The sequence below is a fragment of the Misgurnus anguillicaudatus genome, chromosome 12 (assembly GCF_027580225.2).
Source record: "Misgurnus anguillicaudatus chromosome 12, ASM2758022v2, whole genome shotgun sequence".
Classification (NCBI taxonomy): Eukaryota; Metazoa; Chordata; class Actinopteri; order Cypriniformes; family Cobitidae; genus Misgurnus; species Misgurnus anguillicaudatus.
Genome location: NC_073348.2, coordinates 31,335,655 through 31,354,967, shown reverse-complemented (window position 1 = coordinate 31,354,967; position 19,313 = coordinate 31,335,655). Strand labels below are relative to the sequence as shown.

At 37.9% G+C, this 19,313-nt stretch overlaps 1 protein-coding gene across 1 annotated transcript in view; it reads left to right on the top strand.

Annotated features, from left to right (window-relative positions):
• uvrag (UV radiation resistance associated gene) overlaps positions 1 to 19,313 on the top strand; it is a 124,854-nt gene that overhangs the window by 12,454 nt on the left and 93,087 nt on the right. The window contains exons 4-6 of the mRNA XM_055208209.2: positions 4,371 to 4,532; positions 4,645 to 4,719; positions 4,842 to 4,927. Coding sequence (XP_055064184.1) covers positions 4,371 to 4,532; positions 4,645 to 4,719; positions 4,842 to 4,927 — 323 coding nt within the window. The remainder of the gene's footprint in view (positions 1 to 4,370; positions 4,533 to 4,644; positions 4,720 to 4,841; positions 4,928 to 19,313) is intronic.

Sequence of the window (19,313 nt, the reverse complement as noted above, 5' to 3'; positions counted from 1 at the left end):
ATTATTACAATTTTGTTAATCGCACAATGAGACCAACATTAAGCATTACAACAATTTTCTGTGTAGTACAAAAATCGCAATCAATTTTTAAATTTTTTTAAATACAAATGTTTCCTGCGATCAATTTTATCTGAAGACAGGCATCCTTGACCACATTTTTGTCTGCGTTTGTCATCTAACGCAATTTACAGTCTTTGCATCTAACCTCAGACTACCTTACTTCCCCATTTTCCTTTCTCACGGGCATTCTGCCCCATTCCATTTGACCTTTGTTATGATAGTCATGTAGTCCCGCTTTCATTTCATCGCTGTGTTGATGTTTTGTATACATTTTTGCTGACCTACTCATCATTTATATGAGCTTTGTCAGCCGCACATCCTCCTGAAGGAAGAGCTCTTTTTTTGCCTCCAGTTTTTTGCTGATGTGTGTTTCGGTGGTTAGTCTTTGAAAGCTTGGCTTGATTTTGCCTCATCATTGACGATGCTGATAGGCCACGCTTATGCATTATTTATTAAAAAAAGAATATGCTTTACAGTTATTAATCATTATATATGCGTATGCTAAATTTTTGTCATTAGTTAAAACATGAAGAGCTCCGATGCAAAACCGTCTAGGTGTGTCTGACATGTTTTCTTGTAAATGAGCATTTTTTATCAGGGTCTTATATTTAGGTTCAGTAATTTAATTTGAATGTCAATGAAAAGGTTATTAGTCAACCTTATTTTTAGAGCATGACCGATATTTTAAATTTTGAAGGCCGATACCGATACAAATGTTTGTTGGTTTTAAAATCCGATACTCCGATATATATCGGTCGATATTTTTTCCAGACATGCGCAACAAAACATTAACAGATTTCCCTAACATTAGTTATTTGTAGTTATTTATGAGTTTTAACTAAAATAATATGATAAAGCATTTTAAAAAGAAACTTGTTTCTTTTATTGTCTCATGACCAACTCACCATGAACTCACTTAACCGTTGTTCTCTCTGCCTGACTCTGGCTGGATCAGCAGGTTGCAGAACGTGTGACGCATTATACACGAGTGTTGCCAACAAGGAGGTTGTAGAGCAGGGGTCGGCAAGTAACTTTGGCCGCGGGCCAATATTTTTTTTAGCCAGTAGATGGCGGGCCAACTGTTGTTGGCACACTTACGTCTTATTTTGAATTAGCCTAGTATAGGCTATCTGATCTTTTGTCAAGAAACATTGTCTTTACTTCCTATTTAAAAGACGAAAGACGGCATTAAAAATTGCTAAAAACATGGTAATGGGTCTGTGTATCATTCGTTCAATCGTTTTTTTTTTTCAAATTAAAAACAAAAATGAAAAAATTAACCACCACGGGTTTTCTGATTGTGTGCTCAGATAAAAAAATTAATTACTGAATTAGACATTTTTTTTTATTTAACTCCTTTATAGGCATAATATATCAATGAAATCATTTTAAACAGATCAAGTACTATAGTGGTAATATTACAGGCATTTATGCTCTCATGAAATACTCTTACAGTCCGACTTTTGAACTATTCCTTTTTTTATTAATATTTAACCGGGACACACACATACACACCTAAGGTTTAAGGAGGTCTCCGCTGGACTGTTTTTTGTCCAGCTCCGACAAGGTTCTATTCATAGATTCATTTGTGTTCACCCGCTTTATTTCCCGACCTGACGGGTCCGCAAAACTTAACGTCACGTTTCGTTTCCAGAATCTCACATGCAAATGTCTCTAACGAAAAGAGACAGATAATTTTAAATGTTATACAAAAATTGTGTTCGTGCCAATAAAAATATTATTTTAACATTGTATTCATTGTATTTATAATGAAATATAAATAATAAATTAAATAGGACAAAGCCTCTCACTCAAATTTCTCACCATCATAAACCGAGTTGGTTGCGGAGTTGCTGTTCAAATTGCTGAACATCCTCCTTTGCCAAATTTATAACGTTTTAAACGGAGGTAAAGATCAAAGAACTATGCGTTAGGAAAATGAATAATGGCTTTATTTTAATAGACATGTAAAACCATATTTTGGCGGATTACTTTCATTTTTTAAACGAATTTACCTGCCCATTTAGTCTTAATAATTAACGGTAAACGAACTTGACTTGCTGTTTTCGAAGGCAGGTCGAACCTTATTCGGGCTCGAGCCCCAAGTTCAAGTAGCAGAAAACAACAGTATTCCTTTCAAATCTACTTTAAAATTGTATTAGTTAAAATATTATTGCAGTAAAAGAGTTTATTTTTATCATATTTTGTAGTGGTTTCTAAAAGCCAGCAATTACTTTTCAGTAATTTGCAATGTCACGGAGTTTAACGTCTTCACGCGTGATGAATTGACATGATTTACGAGGTAAATTTGCAAATGATTCATGAAGTCATACCTCTGCAATTATTTGATCGATTGTGTTTTAGAAGTATGCTCAAACTCTAATGACAGTTATGATCGCGGATGCGCTGGTAGAGAAAGAGAACGAGAAAAAAGCGGCCCGTTAAGATAGCTATTATACGCATTTTTTTCAGGACATTCTTGCTATTTGTCAGTGTAGCAATAAATAATAATAATAATAATAATAATATACGCGAATAAATAATAATGAAAAAAGTTCAAAAGTCGGACTGTAAGCGAATGAGACTTACAGGAAAGCATGGTTGCTATTCAAACCCTTATTAAAACCCTTATTAAAATGTAATCTGTTAGTACCTGATCTGTTTAAATTTATTTCATTGGTATATGTCTGCTAAGGTGTTCAATTAAAATTTGTCCGAACCCGTTTTCATTCATTTTTTTTATTTTTGATCTGAGCGCACATTCAGAAAACGAGTCGTTTGATTTTAGTTCAGGAAATAAATAATAGAAAAACAAGTCGTTTTTCTTTATTTTCTTTTTGGTTTTGATTTGAAAAAGCGAATGAAGGAATGATACACGGGGACATTTTTGTAAACTGTTATTGTAAAATAAAAAAGTCTGATTAAAAAAAAATTAAAAAACGGACTTCAAATTAATCCGGCGGGCCAGAAAATATTGCTGGCGGGCCACTTTTGGCCCGCGGGCCGCCAGTTGCCGACCCCTGTTGTAGAGTGCCCTCTGGTGGAAAAACTATACAACGGCATCACTCATGACATGGTTGAAGGCTGTTTCGTCCGTTTAGTTTTTTTTAAATATCCATTTATTGGCCATTATGAATGCCGATACCGATAGTTTGGAAAATGCCTAATATCGCCCGATAATATTGGCCTGCCGATATATCGGTCGGGCTCTGCTTATTTTCACAAATGTCACTTTATAATTCCATTGGTCTTTGCTGCAAAACCCTTTAAAAGGTATAGTTCACCCAAAAATGAAAATAATGTCATTAATGACCCTCATGTTGTTCCAAACTCGTAAGACCTCCATTCATCTTCGGAACACAGTTTAAGATGTTTCAGATTTAGTCAGAGAGCTTGTTGACCACTCATTGAAAATCTACGTACAATATACTGTCCATGTCCAGATAGGTAATAGAAACAGCATCAAAGTAGTCCATGTGACATCAGTGATTCAGTTAGAATGTGATGGCTTTTAGACTAAAGTCACGTGACTGCAGTGACGCGGATGACGTATGACGCGGCTGATGTGTTTTCTGGTGAGCCCCAGCGTTTTTTTTTTCTGCGCCCGAGCTTCATTTACAGTCTGATGGAGACACACGCTGTATGTTTGAAAAAAAAAACCACGCAAACATGTCTGAGGATAACACGTCATCCACGTCACTGCAGTCACGTGGCTTTAGTCTCACGCATGCGCTTCACAACAGACGCGGAAAAGAAGACAATGCTAAATAAAGTCGTAATTTTTGTTATTTTTGGACCAAAATGTATTTTCGATGCTTCAACACATTCTAACTGACCCACTGATGTCACATGAACTACTTTGATGATGTTTTTATTACCTTTCTGGACATGGACAGTATACCATGCATAGATTTTCAATGAAGGGTCAACAAGCTCTCGGACTAAATATAAAACATTTTAAACTGTGTTCTGAAGATGAACGGAGGTCTTACGAGTTTGGAACAACATGAGGGTGAGTCATTAATTACATTATTTTCATTTTTGGGTGAACTATCCCTTTTAAGTACATGCAAAAAAATCTAATTCTGACAACAAAGCTGTATTTCTGAATGGCCTGAGGCTGGGATTAAGTGGATTAAAAGCAAAAGTATTTGATCCCAATTTTGATGAAGAGGATGTTTAGCGTTGCATCTGAGCTCTTCACATCCTCATGCCACTCCGTATTTTATCCTATTAGACATTTAAAGATAATCACCCAGCAAGAGTAACTTAATTTACTTAATTTGTTTTTGTGCATTTGTGTTTTTCAGAACCCAACATGGCGTAGTTTAGATTTCGCCATGCTGCCTGACCTTTTAGACACATCTGTGTCGTGTTTTGTGGTGAGAATATGGGGTGGGAGGGGGGAACACTTTCAACTGCTCATTGAGTGGAAGGTCAACCTGGACGGCCTCAGATACACAGGACAGCAGGTGAGGAAACTGTTTACATATCCAAAAACACATCATTCCTCCCGTCACAAGCAGATGTACATTTTTATCGAAATTCACATCCAAAAACATTTTTACGATTTTGTTTTTTTAGATCCGCTCCAGAAACCCAAATGAGATCATCTTTGGATTGAATGATGGCTACTATGCAGCTGAGTTTGATCAGAAGGTATTTTTTAAACCCCTGGAGTAGACTCCAAAATTAAGTCCAGGCTGTATTCTGACCTTTATCAATTTCTTGCATGTTAAGAGTCGAGTCTGGTTCTGATGGTTTGTTTGTTTGTCCTACAGGAGACATCAGACAAGAAGAAGAACAGTTTGCTCCAGGTGGACCAAAGCTCTGTTAGAAACTCCTACAGTGTTTTCTCTCTGCTGAGGTGAGCCTTACTCGATTTAAAGGGAAACAATGTTTTATATAAAATCGCAAAACAAAGTTATTTTCTATTCCACCATTAGCAAAAATAAAGTACGGAGTTATTCATAATATATGTTAACCTATAAAAGTCTTATAGATGGTCGAACACCAAAAAGAGTATAGGATTATTTCATTATAGGACCCGAGGTTGATGTTTGACAGATAAATGCTTACATTTATGCATTTGGCTGTTGCTTTTATCCAAAAAAGCAGGTATATCTGTGTATGTGTTCCCCTGGGTTCGAACCCATGAGCTTTTCAGCTGCCAACACAATGCTGTACCACTGAGCTATATAGGAATTTACCTAAAAATTTGATGTAGAATGGAACGAATAGCATAGCTCATTTTACAATTCATATTCAATGTAAAATGAGCTAATGTTGACTCTTGTATTTCATTCCTGCAGGAATTGCATTTGTTGACCCCATGCTCATTTTGAAAGTCGTTGCATTATCCCTCCACTCCCATTTGAAATGCAATTCCCTTCCTTGCAAATCCACTCTGTAACCGGCAGATAGCGCTCTGTGTCTTCCAATGCTGAAGGGCGATGTATCATCATTTAGCCAAAGATGATTAATGTTTTCACTGTCTTGGATTACAGTAATCCTTGGATGAAAGAGTTGACAGATGAGGATAGCGGGAAGAAAATATTCCACCTTGTCATATTTTGGCAGATTCAGTAAAGTGGTCCATTGGGGCTATTTAAAGTTTTCTTTATATTCTGCTGTAGCTTAACCAGCCCACTAGGTGGCAGCAGTTATCTTCAATACAAGCAAGGCGAGTTGAATTGTCTGACCACTTTTCCACACTCAGATTTACTTGCCTTGTCTAAGACACACAGAGACGCAGTTTTGCTGTATTACAACTTTATTAAATGATGTATATGAAAGAATCATCCTTGATCGCTCAGATGTTGATATCTCCTTTGCCAAAACACATAAACACCCAGACTTATTTTAGAGGTAGAGATTTATATATATGCTAAATTTAAGTATGACTATCGGTGGGCTCGGCTCTTTCTGGTGTGTTCATATTTCTTCACCTTTTCTGTGGAATTTGGGGCAGTTCTGTAGTGGGGTGATATAGAGGTAGCTGGAGGTTCCTGTGATGGTGTTTGTGAGTCTCTTGCTAGTTTCGATTAGGAGTCTGTGCAATATCTCAACCTTATGTGGCCTCATGTCTTGGCCAATATTCAAAAATCTTACATATACAGCCACAGACAAAATTGAGGTTTTGTGTTTAATCATCATTTCTTAATATATTGTGACCATTTCAGTCCAGTGTCTGTCGGATTCTTCTAACAATTCCAGCAATGTAAAACACTGAGAGCATGCCAAGACTTTTTTTGCAAATATATTCATAGTATATTCATAGTAAAAACTTGTTTTCTTGCAATATTTAAGATCTGAAAACGTTGCATCTTTTTGTTAGTTTGTCTTGTTTCAGTTTTCTGCAAAGAAATGCAAATAAAAACATTATTGTATTAGGAATATGACAGAAATGTTGTCGGTAGTTGATTGAGTATAACACATACCTATAAATAGTAAACTTAGAAATAATCTTGAAGTGATCTCTTAATTTTTATACTGTACATTGGTACATTGTAAATTTATAGCTGCAAATTTTTTAAAACTGCAAATTTAAACTTTCGTCTCTCTCTCGCCAACTGTTGCATAAAATAAAAAATATTAAAAGGTTACTTTTATACTTTATTTATCTTTATGTGCATTAAAACATTTCCCAAAATAGTCGACCTGACAACTCAAATTAATTTACACACTGATTGTTTATGCACTTGCTTAAAGGGATAGTTCACACGAAAATTATTCATTTGCTCACTTTCATATTGTAACAAATCTGTATAAATTTCTTTCTTCTGATGAACATGAAGAAAGATATATAACATTTGAGGAATGTTTGTAACCAAACACATCATGAGCCCCATTCACTTCCATAGTAGGAAAAAAGAATACTATGGAAGTGAATGGGCCTCATGAAGGGTTACAAATGTTCCTTAAAATATCTTCCTTTGTATTCATCAAAACAAAGAAATGTATACAGGTTTGTAACAACATGAGAGGGAGTAAATGATGACAGAAGTTTCACTTTTGTGTCAACTATCCCTTTATCTCTTTCTCGCAAAGCGTTTAAAAAAAAAATGCCAGCTAGCATTTTTATGATTTTCACCAAAGTTGAATGCCTTCCTGAAATTGTGGAAAAAGAGCAGACCCTCTGCTTTAAAAAAAAGCTTCATCCTATCTTCATTTGTTATTTTTTATCACCTCTCAAATATGGGTATATGGGTAGGTTTCTTAAAAAATACCTAATTTTGAGCAAAAAGCTGAGATAATTTTGTTTTTGTGAAGAGATCAGATTCAGAGCTATGATCAAAACATACATGGAGATTGAACTGTTTGGCATGAAGGGGATACTTCCGGGTTTCACCTGGTGGATAATAGCAGAAATACGGATTGCCGCAAGAACTCGTCATTGGCAGGGGGCGTGCACACCAAAACTTTTACGACGCGGACGGTGCATGTTTTCAGTTGTTTCTAATGGAAACTCTGCGTTTTTCAAATAAACCGGCGCTCGTTTCGTTTTCCGCGCTTGGCGCTGAACGTCCAGAGTTAAAAGAGATTCAACTTTGGGTGAAAAGCTCCGCTCGTCAATGTCAGTTCTCACACGGCCGTCCAATCGCAGTGGAGGAGGGGTGGGACATTACCATAGCAACCAACCGGCTCACAGCTGAAGTATTAGAGCTACCAAAGCACTCAGCTAAAGAAAGCTGGCACTCAGCTGAGAAACAGCTGCCATTCAGTGTTCTCCAGGCGTTTTCAGCCGCATTTAAAAGTTTTGGTGTGGACAACCCCTTAATCTCTGGAAAAAACTCTCTTGCATATTAGGTTCCCAGGTTGAATAGTGACAGTTGTTATCAACTTTTAGGATATAAAGGGTATGCATTGACATCACTTTTCCACATGACCACGCCGGAGCTCGCCCTGTTGAGTGGCAAAACATTAGCAAAATGGCTTGCTGTTCTAGCAGCGGCCACAAAAATTATCAGCAAAAATTAAATTTAGTTGGACTTGATAGCAAAGGTGGACAATACTTAGTTACATTAGTTACATTTTCCAAGCATCTGTGCTTTATTAGGGTGTTCGTCTTGGCAACAATTTTACTTCACTACATTCTTAAACATTGAATCATACTGCGTATTCTTTTATATTGCATATTTAAATTTTTTTTAATACATAATTACATTAAAATTGTGTACTTTTACTTGAGTAAAAGTTTGTAAGTCCTTTTTACTTAAATACAAGTAAGAAAGTACTAGATGTTTAATGTACTTAAATATTAAATGTAAAAAAAAAACTTTGATTTATGAAATGTAATAAAGTAAAATTATAAAAATATGCTTAATATGAAAAAAAAACTCGTAAAATAGAAATACTTGAAAAAATACTTTTAAGTTGAAAGTAAAATACTTATGTCCACTTCTGCTTAGTGACCCTAGCAATATGTCAACCCACCTGTGGGTCAGTGGGTTTTTGGCAGTCTATAAAACGATAGCTCCGAATTTTTGTTAAATCTGTTTGTACAGTCTATCGCACAACAGCTTTTTCCCATTTAGACGAGTTTTCCCCGTGTTTTGCTTATTTCACACTGTACACACATTCTGCCGCTCTGTCTTTTGCCACTCAGTGGGCGTAACCGCAGTCACTTTCGCCCAAGGTGACGTCACGTGCATACCTTTTATATTTGTTTTTAATTGACGTTTACACTGTAGACCTTGCTCCATCTGACAAGCTTGTTTTGCAAAAACAAAACAAGGGTCTTATAAAACGACTCATTAAACAAAACAGAAATCTTTCTTTTCCTCATACGATTTATCCTACTCTAGAGCGGGAATCCTGACTGTCAAGCTATTGGAGGGCGCTTGTGGGAAACTAATGGTGATTTAGCGAGCTGCAAGTACAAGTTTCCCTCAGTTTTTATGATCATGTGTTAGGGAGCCGCAGTGTAAATGGAGGAAAAGCAAAGAATGAAATATAGCCAGTGTTTGCTTTAATATTGTTCACAGCCTCACCGCTTTATACTCCAGTTATTACCTCAAACTTTGGTTCTGGGTTTGTACATCCTCATCCAGGAAATGTTTTCGGAGAGGCTTAAGGTAGTCGAGGGAAATTCCTGCTTGCGTATGAATTCGACTTTTATCTCCCTTTACCCCTCGCTGTGAGTTCACACTGGGAACAATCAACACTCGAAATCCATTTTGAGCCCATCAGCGAAATTGTTGTAACTATGCTAACATTCAGTAACAGCTAATATGTTTGTCTAAAGTCCCAAGTTTTGGGGATATTTCCGATTTGTTTCTCTTTCATGGTTTTTCAAGCTTAGGAGCTTTTGCAGGCGAATGCAAAAATAATTATTGTTTATGAACCCGTTTTCCAAACATCCCCCAGAGCAATGTTTTGAACATGCCTCAGTGTTTACACTTCACATACCTACAAAAGCTGTAGTCACTAAACTATTTTAACCTAAATCAGATACACGTTCGGCTTGCACCATCGTTTGTTTTTCATTGTAAGCAATGATTTATTCAACCACTGCTTTATTTGATTTCCTCCACTCTTCTATCATTAAAGTAGCATTTGCAAGTTCAAGTCAACACTTGAAAGTTCAGGATGTAGCGTCCGACCCCGCGGTTGCCGTGGCGATAAGCCCTTCCTGCTTTTAACGCCTTTCGTAAGGTCGACGGGTCGTACGCTCCCCTGCCGAAGGACACAGTTCTGGACCGGATTATCGGGTGGCGCGTAAGCCCCCCGAAACCCTAAAGCAACAATCTGGAGGACCGGTAACTCCTGCCATGCCGCACGAAAAACAAACTCTGCCTTAATCTCCGCATCGCCAGCTTGAAAATAGATGCTGCTGTTTTGGTCTTTCAAGTCTTTGTGGGAGGTTGTGGTAATAACGGCACAGTGAAGACCCGAGGGGGTGTTGAAGCTCTGCGTATAGAGAAGGTTTAATAAAGGGATAATGTGATTCAACATCTCATCACCTTCTAGACGGTCCGTACACATTGTGCCAGCAGTGTATACTGAGGTTAGATTTAAACACTACTTAGGGGAGTCAGTACTCGGTTCTGAATATCTCAGACTTACTTGCCACACCTTTAACTTATAGTTTAGTAAAACAGATGCAGTTGGTTATAGTAGTGATTACTAAAGCGTTAGTTCACCAAAAAGGTAAGATTTGCTGGGCTCATACTACAGGTTTTTTAAAATCCTGTCCGATTGTGAAATCTGGATGCAGCACACACATCTTGACGGATATTTTTCTCTTATATCTTAAACATGTTCACCCTCAGGGCCGGCCCGTCGAACAGGCAATACAGGACCATTGCCTGGGGCCCCACGACAAGACGAGGGCCCTCCAAGCATAAAAATTATTTTGTAATTACACAAACAGCAGGCAATGTGTGCTGCATGCACAGGGACCTTTTTGATTAGCAAAGGGATCACAAAAATGGAAGGTGAAATATTAATATAAATACATAAGAAAATAAAACATAAGGAAATGTCTATCACCCTTTATAAATTAGCCCACATGAAAAAAAGACTATTATGCTATGTAATTTACTATTTGGATTTGATATCCATTCAGCTGATCTCCGGGTCTGGCAGTACCACTTTTAGCATAGCTTAGCATAATCTATTGAATCTGATTGGACCATTAGCATTGCTTTCAAAAATGACAAAAGAGTTTCAATATTTTTCCTATTTAAAACTTGACTTTTCTGTAGTTAGATTGTGTACTAAGACCGACGGAAAATTAAAAGTTGCGCAATTTTTTTTAGGCAGATATGGCTAGGAGCTATATTCTCATTCCAGTGCCATAATCAAGGGCTTTGCTGCTGTACCATGGCTGCAGCAGGTGCAATGATATTACGCAGCACCCGAAAATAGTCCCCTTGGTAACTTTCAATAGCAGGGGACTGATTTCGGGCACTGCGTATTATAATTGCAGAGCAGGAAAATGAGCCTTTTTTTTTTTTTTTGCAAGATATTTGTATTTGTACATACAATATTTTAGTTTTGTTACACTACAGTTGTTGCACTATTACAGCATTGCTTAATATGTTGCACTTAAAGGTGCAGTGTGTAATTTTTTAGAAGGATCTGTTGACAGAAATGCATATTATATGGGGTGTATAAAGACCTTTGATAATGAACCGTTATGTGTTTATTACCTTAAAACGAGACCTTTTTATCTACATAAACCGAGGGTCCCCTTATATGGAAGTTGCCATTTTGTGCCACCATTTTTCTACAGAAGCCCTTAACGGACACATTTTTTAACTAAGTTGTCTCCGACGATGACATGTTTGTGTGGTGGCGGCTACGGTAGCTTCTCTTTGTGTTTCAAAAGCGAGGGGTGAGCAGTGGACTGAGCCGTTGGTTGCAATTTGCCACCTCACCACTAGATGCCGCTAAAATGTACACACTGCACCTTTAATAAAAACTACTACACTTAAATATTTTAATTGTCAATTTTTTGGGGTGTTTTAAATTAACTTTTCAAATTGCAGTGCTATGCCAATTTTTACTCCAGCGGGGCCCATTTTCATGATCACGCTTAGGGCCCCATAATCCGATGGGCCGACCCTGTTCACACTACAATGGCGCATTATGGCTTGCACGATGTTAAGATTATCATGCAAGAGAGAGCGCGTCATTGCTTCCCTGCAAGGTCACATTAAAATAAATGGAGATTGTGACACATTAATAATTATTTTTAATGTTAACATTTGTTAGCAAGTACGCTAGGAGCTTTCAATGCTTACCAGGGGTCTCATTTATAAAAACGGTGCGTAGGATCCTTACTAAAAGTTTACGTGCGCCCAAAAGCCAAAAAGGACGTATGCCAAAAATATTCAGATTTATAAAACCGTGCGTACGCACACCTGAAGCAAAGTCAACTGCTAGTGTGCATACGCGAATCAGCCTCATATCCTGCCCTGCACACGCCCATTTTTAACCATAAATAGTCAATAAAACATTTTTTTCCTATGTGGTTGTAAAAGTACTGATGCAATCATCCTGATTTAAAATTCTAAATATCAAACATATTTGATTCTAAATGGTGAAAAATTATAAAATGTTGATCTAGTTTATCTTAAGTGTGTTATTTTATGATGTTTCATATTTTATGCATGTTTCGATTAGTGACATATTGTTTACATTTATGCATTTGGCAGACACTTATCCAAAGCGACTGACAGTGCATTCAAGCGCTAAAATTTTTTAATCGCTACGAATTTTTTTCAGCACATACCAATGTATAAATCATGATTATATAGACAGCTAAACGTGTAAATGATACGGCGAGTTAGCGCAGCCTGTTTCTATCTTTCATATTTGACCTTTGGTGAAAAGTGTTGTCAAGTCTAATCATTCTGGGTTAATGTAAAGTGCATTCTTTTAGTATTTTACATTAGATTACTCCATCTTTTGGCACGCACAGCGGAGTCGTGCATGCGCTTAATGCGTTTCCATGTCTGCTGGGTTGGATGGCTATAATTTCCTAGCACAAATTTATGTAACACTCATAATGGAGCCGAGTCCCGAAGCTGTGATAATCTAACTCGGGGTGGAATTCAGCATTACAGCAGACAGCTGAATGTACTGAGAGACATTGATGTAGGGGTTAGCCGGACATGAAATGCCTCCTTGCCGTGACTCGGAGGGCCTGATCGCTTGCAGGCCCGAAAACACAGCAAATTTGCAGCTTTCATGAATTAAGCTGGATGTCGAGAACGTCTGCATCTGGATTTGTCGGAGAGAATTTTCCCTTTTGGTCCAATTACAGAAAACATGTTTAATTTAAAACGTTTTGGCTCACGCTAAGGAGACGGCTTTGTTTATTAGATTAATCAGAAGGGTAGCAATTCTTTACAGCTGGAAATTTCTGAAAATAGGCAACAGGCACTTTCCACAAAAGGGTAAACAAATAGGCCGTGAAACTCTTAAAAATTCAAAACAAAGAGGGTTTTTATCAAAGGATAACTGGTAAGTTTAGCTTAATCTTGAAAAAAATGTTCATCAGAAGGTCAAACTATACGTTTACGACTTCTTTTAGTTCTGGTTCTTTTATATTTGGTTTGCAATTTTTTTACCAAATATTCTAAAATACATTTTAAAATAATAATTTTGTATGATTTTTGTTGTTTATTATTTTGCAACCAAATGTTGATTTCTAGTTGTTAAAATTTTATTTCGTGGTTTTTCCCAGATTAAGGACAATATCTTTCCTCACAATGTGTTACTTTTCATGCTTTTGTAATTTCATGATACAATTTTTTTTTTGCTTTAATGCCTCCGATCTATACCTTCTTCACATTCACCCTGAACAACAACTAGCAGGAACACACAGCTATCTCTAAATTTACTTCATTGAACAAAATTGAACGCAGATGATGTCATGGCAAAGTGTCAAAAGAATTGGCCGCCTGTCGGCAATGAGCAGGAATGTCGGAGCCCAAAGTATTTCCATGCGGCACAATCTTATCTGTCTCTTTAGTACTGTAGACAATGCTGAATTCGGAGGTGTGTGGCGATGGAGTCATGTGTTGACATTCTCCTGCTCTGAACTGCAGGTAGGGGTTCACTTGTAGATAGTCGCGTGTTTGTTTTGCTATCCGTTCAGGCTCACATCCCTTTGAGTTGTTTGCACTCCAAATTTTCCATGTTGTATCACTTGTTCATTGTGTGGCGAAAATATTTTTGATAGAAGATATTTGGAAGCTGGCTAAAATATGTGCCGTGTTTTCATAGATAATTAACCAGACAGTTATTTTTATTCTGCTTTTTAAATTATTTTATCTATTTATGCTGCATATATTGTTTTTGATTTTAAGCAGAGAGTCTAATTATAAGTCTACATTGAAGTCTGTATCAAAAAATTATGACTAAACATGCACTTTTTTGTATCTAAAGAGTGCATATAGTACCTCAAAGGTACATATTGGTATCTCACATATACATACAGGGTTCCCACGCGTCCTTGAAATCCTTGAAAGTTTGTGAATTTGGGGGGAAAAAATCAAGGCCCTGGGAAGTTTTTGAAAATATACATACGTAGATACAAGTCATTGAAAGTGCTTGAATCTTTTTTTATGCAAGAAGTTTTCTGGAAAAAAATCCATATTACTCCCTGTGTAGGGGAGGATAATATCATAAAAATTCTACATACTTGCTAAACTGTTTGCTATAAATGCTTATATATTTTCTGTATGTGAATGTTGATTTCATACCAAAATGCTTTTTTGCATAGTTGTGTTTGACACATGAAAATGTCTCGGGTTACGTATTGTTTTCTGAGAAGGGAACCAGACGCTGCATGCGGCTTCCTTGCCATACTTCCGGCGTTCCTGTAATGCCGTCTTTGACAATATTTCAGATAGCGATATACTTCCTGGCTCCCGCGTCACCCTCTCTTTGTTGTTAAGTCTCACCATTGGTTGACTTTGATGTAAACGTTCAGACACACTTACCCCTGAAGGCGTCCCCAAAGTGTCACCGCAGTGACGCAGCGCGAGTTCCCTCAAAAGGGAACTGTAAGAATGTATCTTAAAAGGTAACACGATGTTACCTTGCTCTCACTCGAAATGTGTCCCCACATTTAGTCCTTGAATTTGAGGGTATTGGACCTGGAAAGTCCTTGAAATGTCCTTGAATTTGAAGGTAACTAAGGTGTGGGAACCCTGTACATATCTGTACCTAAATAGTACATATTAGGACCTTTTTAAAGGGTACCGACAGCCTTTGTACCTTTTATTCTGAGAATGCGATTAAGGATCTAAATAAAGATTCCTTAAAATATAAATATTTTGTTCCACAGAAGATAGACATTTAAAGGCTTTGAATGACATGAGGGTTAGTAAATAACAATTGTAATTTTTGTGTAACTACAAACGCATCTGGCATACTGAGTGTGTGTGACCCGTATCTCGAAAAGAAGTAAAGAGGGAAAGCGTAAGGAATGGCAAAGACAACATAACTCTGGCTGTCACCTGATATAAGGGCATTTATCAGCTTTTTGTACAAACAAAAAAGAGATGGAAAAGATTTTTCATCCCTTCATTTCATAGATACCAATGAGACAGACTGTCTTTCATTTCCTCTCTTTGTCCTTTCCGCACACTTGAACGCAAAATGATCCGTGGAATGTTCTGTGGAATCGGTTCCTTATAAATTGAAAGGTGATGTGATATGAGGAGTCGAAGAAAGTAAAATGAAGAACGTGGTGTTGAACAGACTTGTGTTTGTAAAGTCGGCAGTCCAAAATATAAATCTTAACAAGCAACAAACAAAATCACTGTCTGACATGAAAAGATGATTTTTACACGCTTCTGTGATTTTTAGGTTTGCGTTTCTGTTTTTATTTTAAGATGTGACACATGAAAGCCTTTAAACCTCTCAAGCCTTATCTTTGTTTTCTTGATGAAGCATCTGTCTTTGTTTTCATTTCCTGTTTTATTTTGGATCTGATGCTGCGCTGCTGACTTGCAAACAAACAATAGCTGAGATTTATTTGGCTGTCACTGGTTGGTATATACATAAACACACAGAGAGCAGAAAATGTGGGGATATGAATGGAAAATGAAAAACGAGACAAAAGAAAGAAGGAAAACATTGTTTACAGAAATGTGTCTGTTCTGATTCCAGCAACTCTGCAATGAATTAATGCATGTTTCAGGTCAAGGAGTTAATGCTTTTCTGAGTTTATAGCATTCATTTTTCAGATCAAGTCATTTTTTTGCCTTTGCTGTTGTGCATGTAAACCCAAGCACAGTTTTTTGCCACTGGAAAATCACAAGCGCTTTAAAATGTATGTGGATCTTGATTCATACAATTTCTTAAGAAAATGTAAGTGGTGCTTGACCATAAAAACTCTTTACTGTAATGATGATATGGTGATTTGGGTTGCTACTCAAAATGTCAAAATTATTTTTTAATTCAAGTAAAATGTTACCACTTAATAAAAAAACAACAACAGAAAGATCCCGCACACTATAAATCTTGCAAATGTATCCAAAAAATTGATAGCGTTTTGGCTTACTGGCTCAGGTGAAAAGAGTCAAGATATACACTCAACTAAAGGATTATTAGGAACACTGTTAAATTATCTAATCAACCAATCACATGGCAGTTGCTTCAATGCATTTGGGGCTGTGGTCCTGGTCAAGACAATCTCCTGAACTCCAAACTGAATGTCAGAATGGGAAAGAAAGGTGATTTAAGCAATGTTGAGCATGGCATGGTTGTTGGTGGCAGACGGGCTGGTCTGAGTATCAATCTGCTCAGTTACTGGGATTTTCATGCACAACCATTTCTAGGGTTTACAAAGAATGGTGTAATAAAGGGAAAAACATCCAGTATGCGGCAGTCCTGTGGGCGAAAATGCCTTGTTGATGCTAGAGGTCAGAGGAGAATGGGCCGACTGATTCAAGCTGATAGAAGAGCAACTTTGACTGAAATAACCACTCGATACAACCGAAGTATGCAGCAAAGCATTTGTGAAGCCACAACACGCACAACCTTGAGGCGGATGGGATACAACAGCAGAAGACCCCACTGGGTACCACTCATCTCCACTACAAATAGGAAAAAGAGGCTACAATTTGCACGAGCTCACCAAAATTGGACAGTTGAAGACTGGAAAAATGTTGCCTGGTCTGATGAGTCTCGATTTCTGTTGAGACATTCAGATGGGAGAGTCAGAATTTGGTGTAAACAGAATGAGAACATGGATCCATCATGCCTTGTTACCACTGTGCAGGCTGCTGGTGGTGGTGTAATGGTGTGGGGGTGTTTTTTTGGCACACTTTAGGCCCCTTAGTGCCAATTGGGCATCGTTTAAATGCCACGGCCTACCTGAGCATTGTTTCTGACCATGTCCGTCCCTTTATGACCACCATGTACCCATTGGCTACTTCCAGCAGGATAATGCACCATGTCACAAAGCTCGAATCATTTCAAATTGGTTTCTTGAACATGACAATGAGTCCACTGTACTAAAATGGCCCCCACAGTCACCAGATCTCAACCCAATAGAGCATCTTTAGGGTTGTGTTGGAACGGGAGCTTCGTGCCCTGTATGTGCATCCCACAAATTGCTACCTGCAAGATGCTATCCTATTAAAATGGGCCAACATTTCTAAAGAATGCTTCCAGCACCTTGTTGAATCAATGCCATGTAGAATTAAGGCAGTTCTGGAGGCGAAAGGGGGTCAAACACAGTATTAGTATGGTGTTCCTAATAATCCTTTAGGTGAGTGTATAAATCTAAAAATGTATATACACATGTAAATACTTCTTTAATATCTACGTGTGTGTATGTGTGTTAATTTATATTTAATTATTATACACAGCACACACGCACATATATACTTTTTTATGCAAACGATTAGTCGCGATTAATCGTTATGCAGCCCTAATAATATTAGCTAGATAATGTATTGCTTTGGTCAGTGTGATGTCAGTTTTAGAAATCATTGCCCTAGATTTTACAATTTGATTCACCAGAAACTAAAGTGATTGTGGTGTTATTTTGTGTTTTTAACTTGAGCCTGCATTTGATGTCTGAGCTGACTTGCCAGTTGCCAGGCAACCACCTGTGCCCTCTTCTGATTGGCTGGGTGAGATAGGTGTTGACTGTGAGACGGGTTGAGGGCTGATAAGAGTGCAGACATGCGTGAAATCTGATTGGGCGATAAATGCCGCTCACCTGGGGGAAGCGCCCTATCAGATTTCTCAATCACAGCAACGATAAAGCTGTCAAATCAAACTTATCGACGTGCCATATCACCCTGCATATAACAAGAGAGACACGGTTGATAAAAAATAATAATATTTTTCCTGTCGCTGTGCGAACTTGTTACAGGGCGGATTTTAAAGGCCTGCTGATTTATGTCCCGCTCGGCTCACACAGAGTGCTGCTGGGAAATGTGAGAGATTTTAAGAGGGAGGAAAACAGAGGCCCCAAATATGAGCAAGAGGGGTGTAGATTTCAATGTCAAGCTGTAACTGTCCTATTATACACCTTGCTGATTATAATAGGTGCATTATAGTTTTGTTATGATTTATCATCACTAATAAGGTTATTCAGATTGACTTGGGTTAGTTAAAACTAAGTCATTGGATGTGGTGAAGGTCTGTGGCAGGTCAGCTGTACTTCGTAGCAGATGCAGAGCATTTTAGTGTGGTCAAAAAGGACCAGGGTGGTCACGGGAAGGCTGAAACTTAATCCAGATGGATTGCTCGGGGAGTATTAGTCTGCATTGTTTCACCATGTTGATATTGGCACTTAACCTTCGTCAACAAACTGTTTGAATTCAGAAACACTAGTCATTGGAGAATGTTGATGGTCTGGATCAAAAGCTGGCCATGATGTCGTTCTTTCTCAGGTATCTGATTGGATCGTTTCAGTTTGATGATTGTTAAGAAATGGCGTGCGTTGTAATGAAGTCATCGGTCGGAGAGCTTCATGTAGAGGGGAGCAACAGAACGGTCGTGTCACAAAGGACTCGTCACCCCCTATCAACTTGGCAGTTTCCAGAAAGTCTTTGCAGATGTGGAGATACAAGGCAACTTGGTAGATCGCAGCGGTTTCTATCAGCACGTGGAAGGAAAACTTTCCTCTTTACGCCCAATGTGGTGGTCTGTATTTCTTTGCCCAGGGTTTCTTGGAACCCTAAAACCCATTGAAACCAGTAATTGGAGACTGTTCCATCTATAAACGTGCATTCTCGCCAGGTTTCATTTTTTTTCAAAAACATTTGGAGCTTAAAAGCTCAGTAGTTTGCCAGGGGTGTGTGAATGAGCGTCTGCTTTGTGTGCAGTTTGTTTTTAACCCCGTCTATGTGCACTTTTGAGTCTCCTTGGGGGAGTCCAGCGGGAATGTGCTAATCCTACAGGCGGAGAAAGTCAGAAAGGGAGAGAGACACTGATGAAGAGAGAGAGTGAATGAGTTGTGTGGATGAATGGAGAGTTAGAAATAAGTGGATTGTATGCAGTCCCAGCAGTCGTTCATGAAATGCTCCCATGTGTGCCACAATGTTACAGTATTACAATGGAAAAGGGTGAACAAAAAAAGTGTCAGATTTGGGTGTTTAAGTGTCGAATACAGTACAGTGATTGGATTTGTGTGCATTTCACACAAAAAAGTCTCTATATCTCTGTAATACTGCACCTGTCACCAACATTAAGACATGTTTAAAGCAACACTAAAGATTTTTTTTACCTTAAAATAACGTTTCCAAAAAAGTTTCAAGGTTCATCCACTA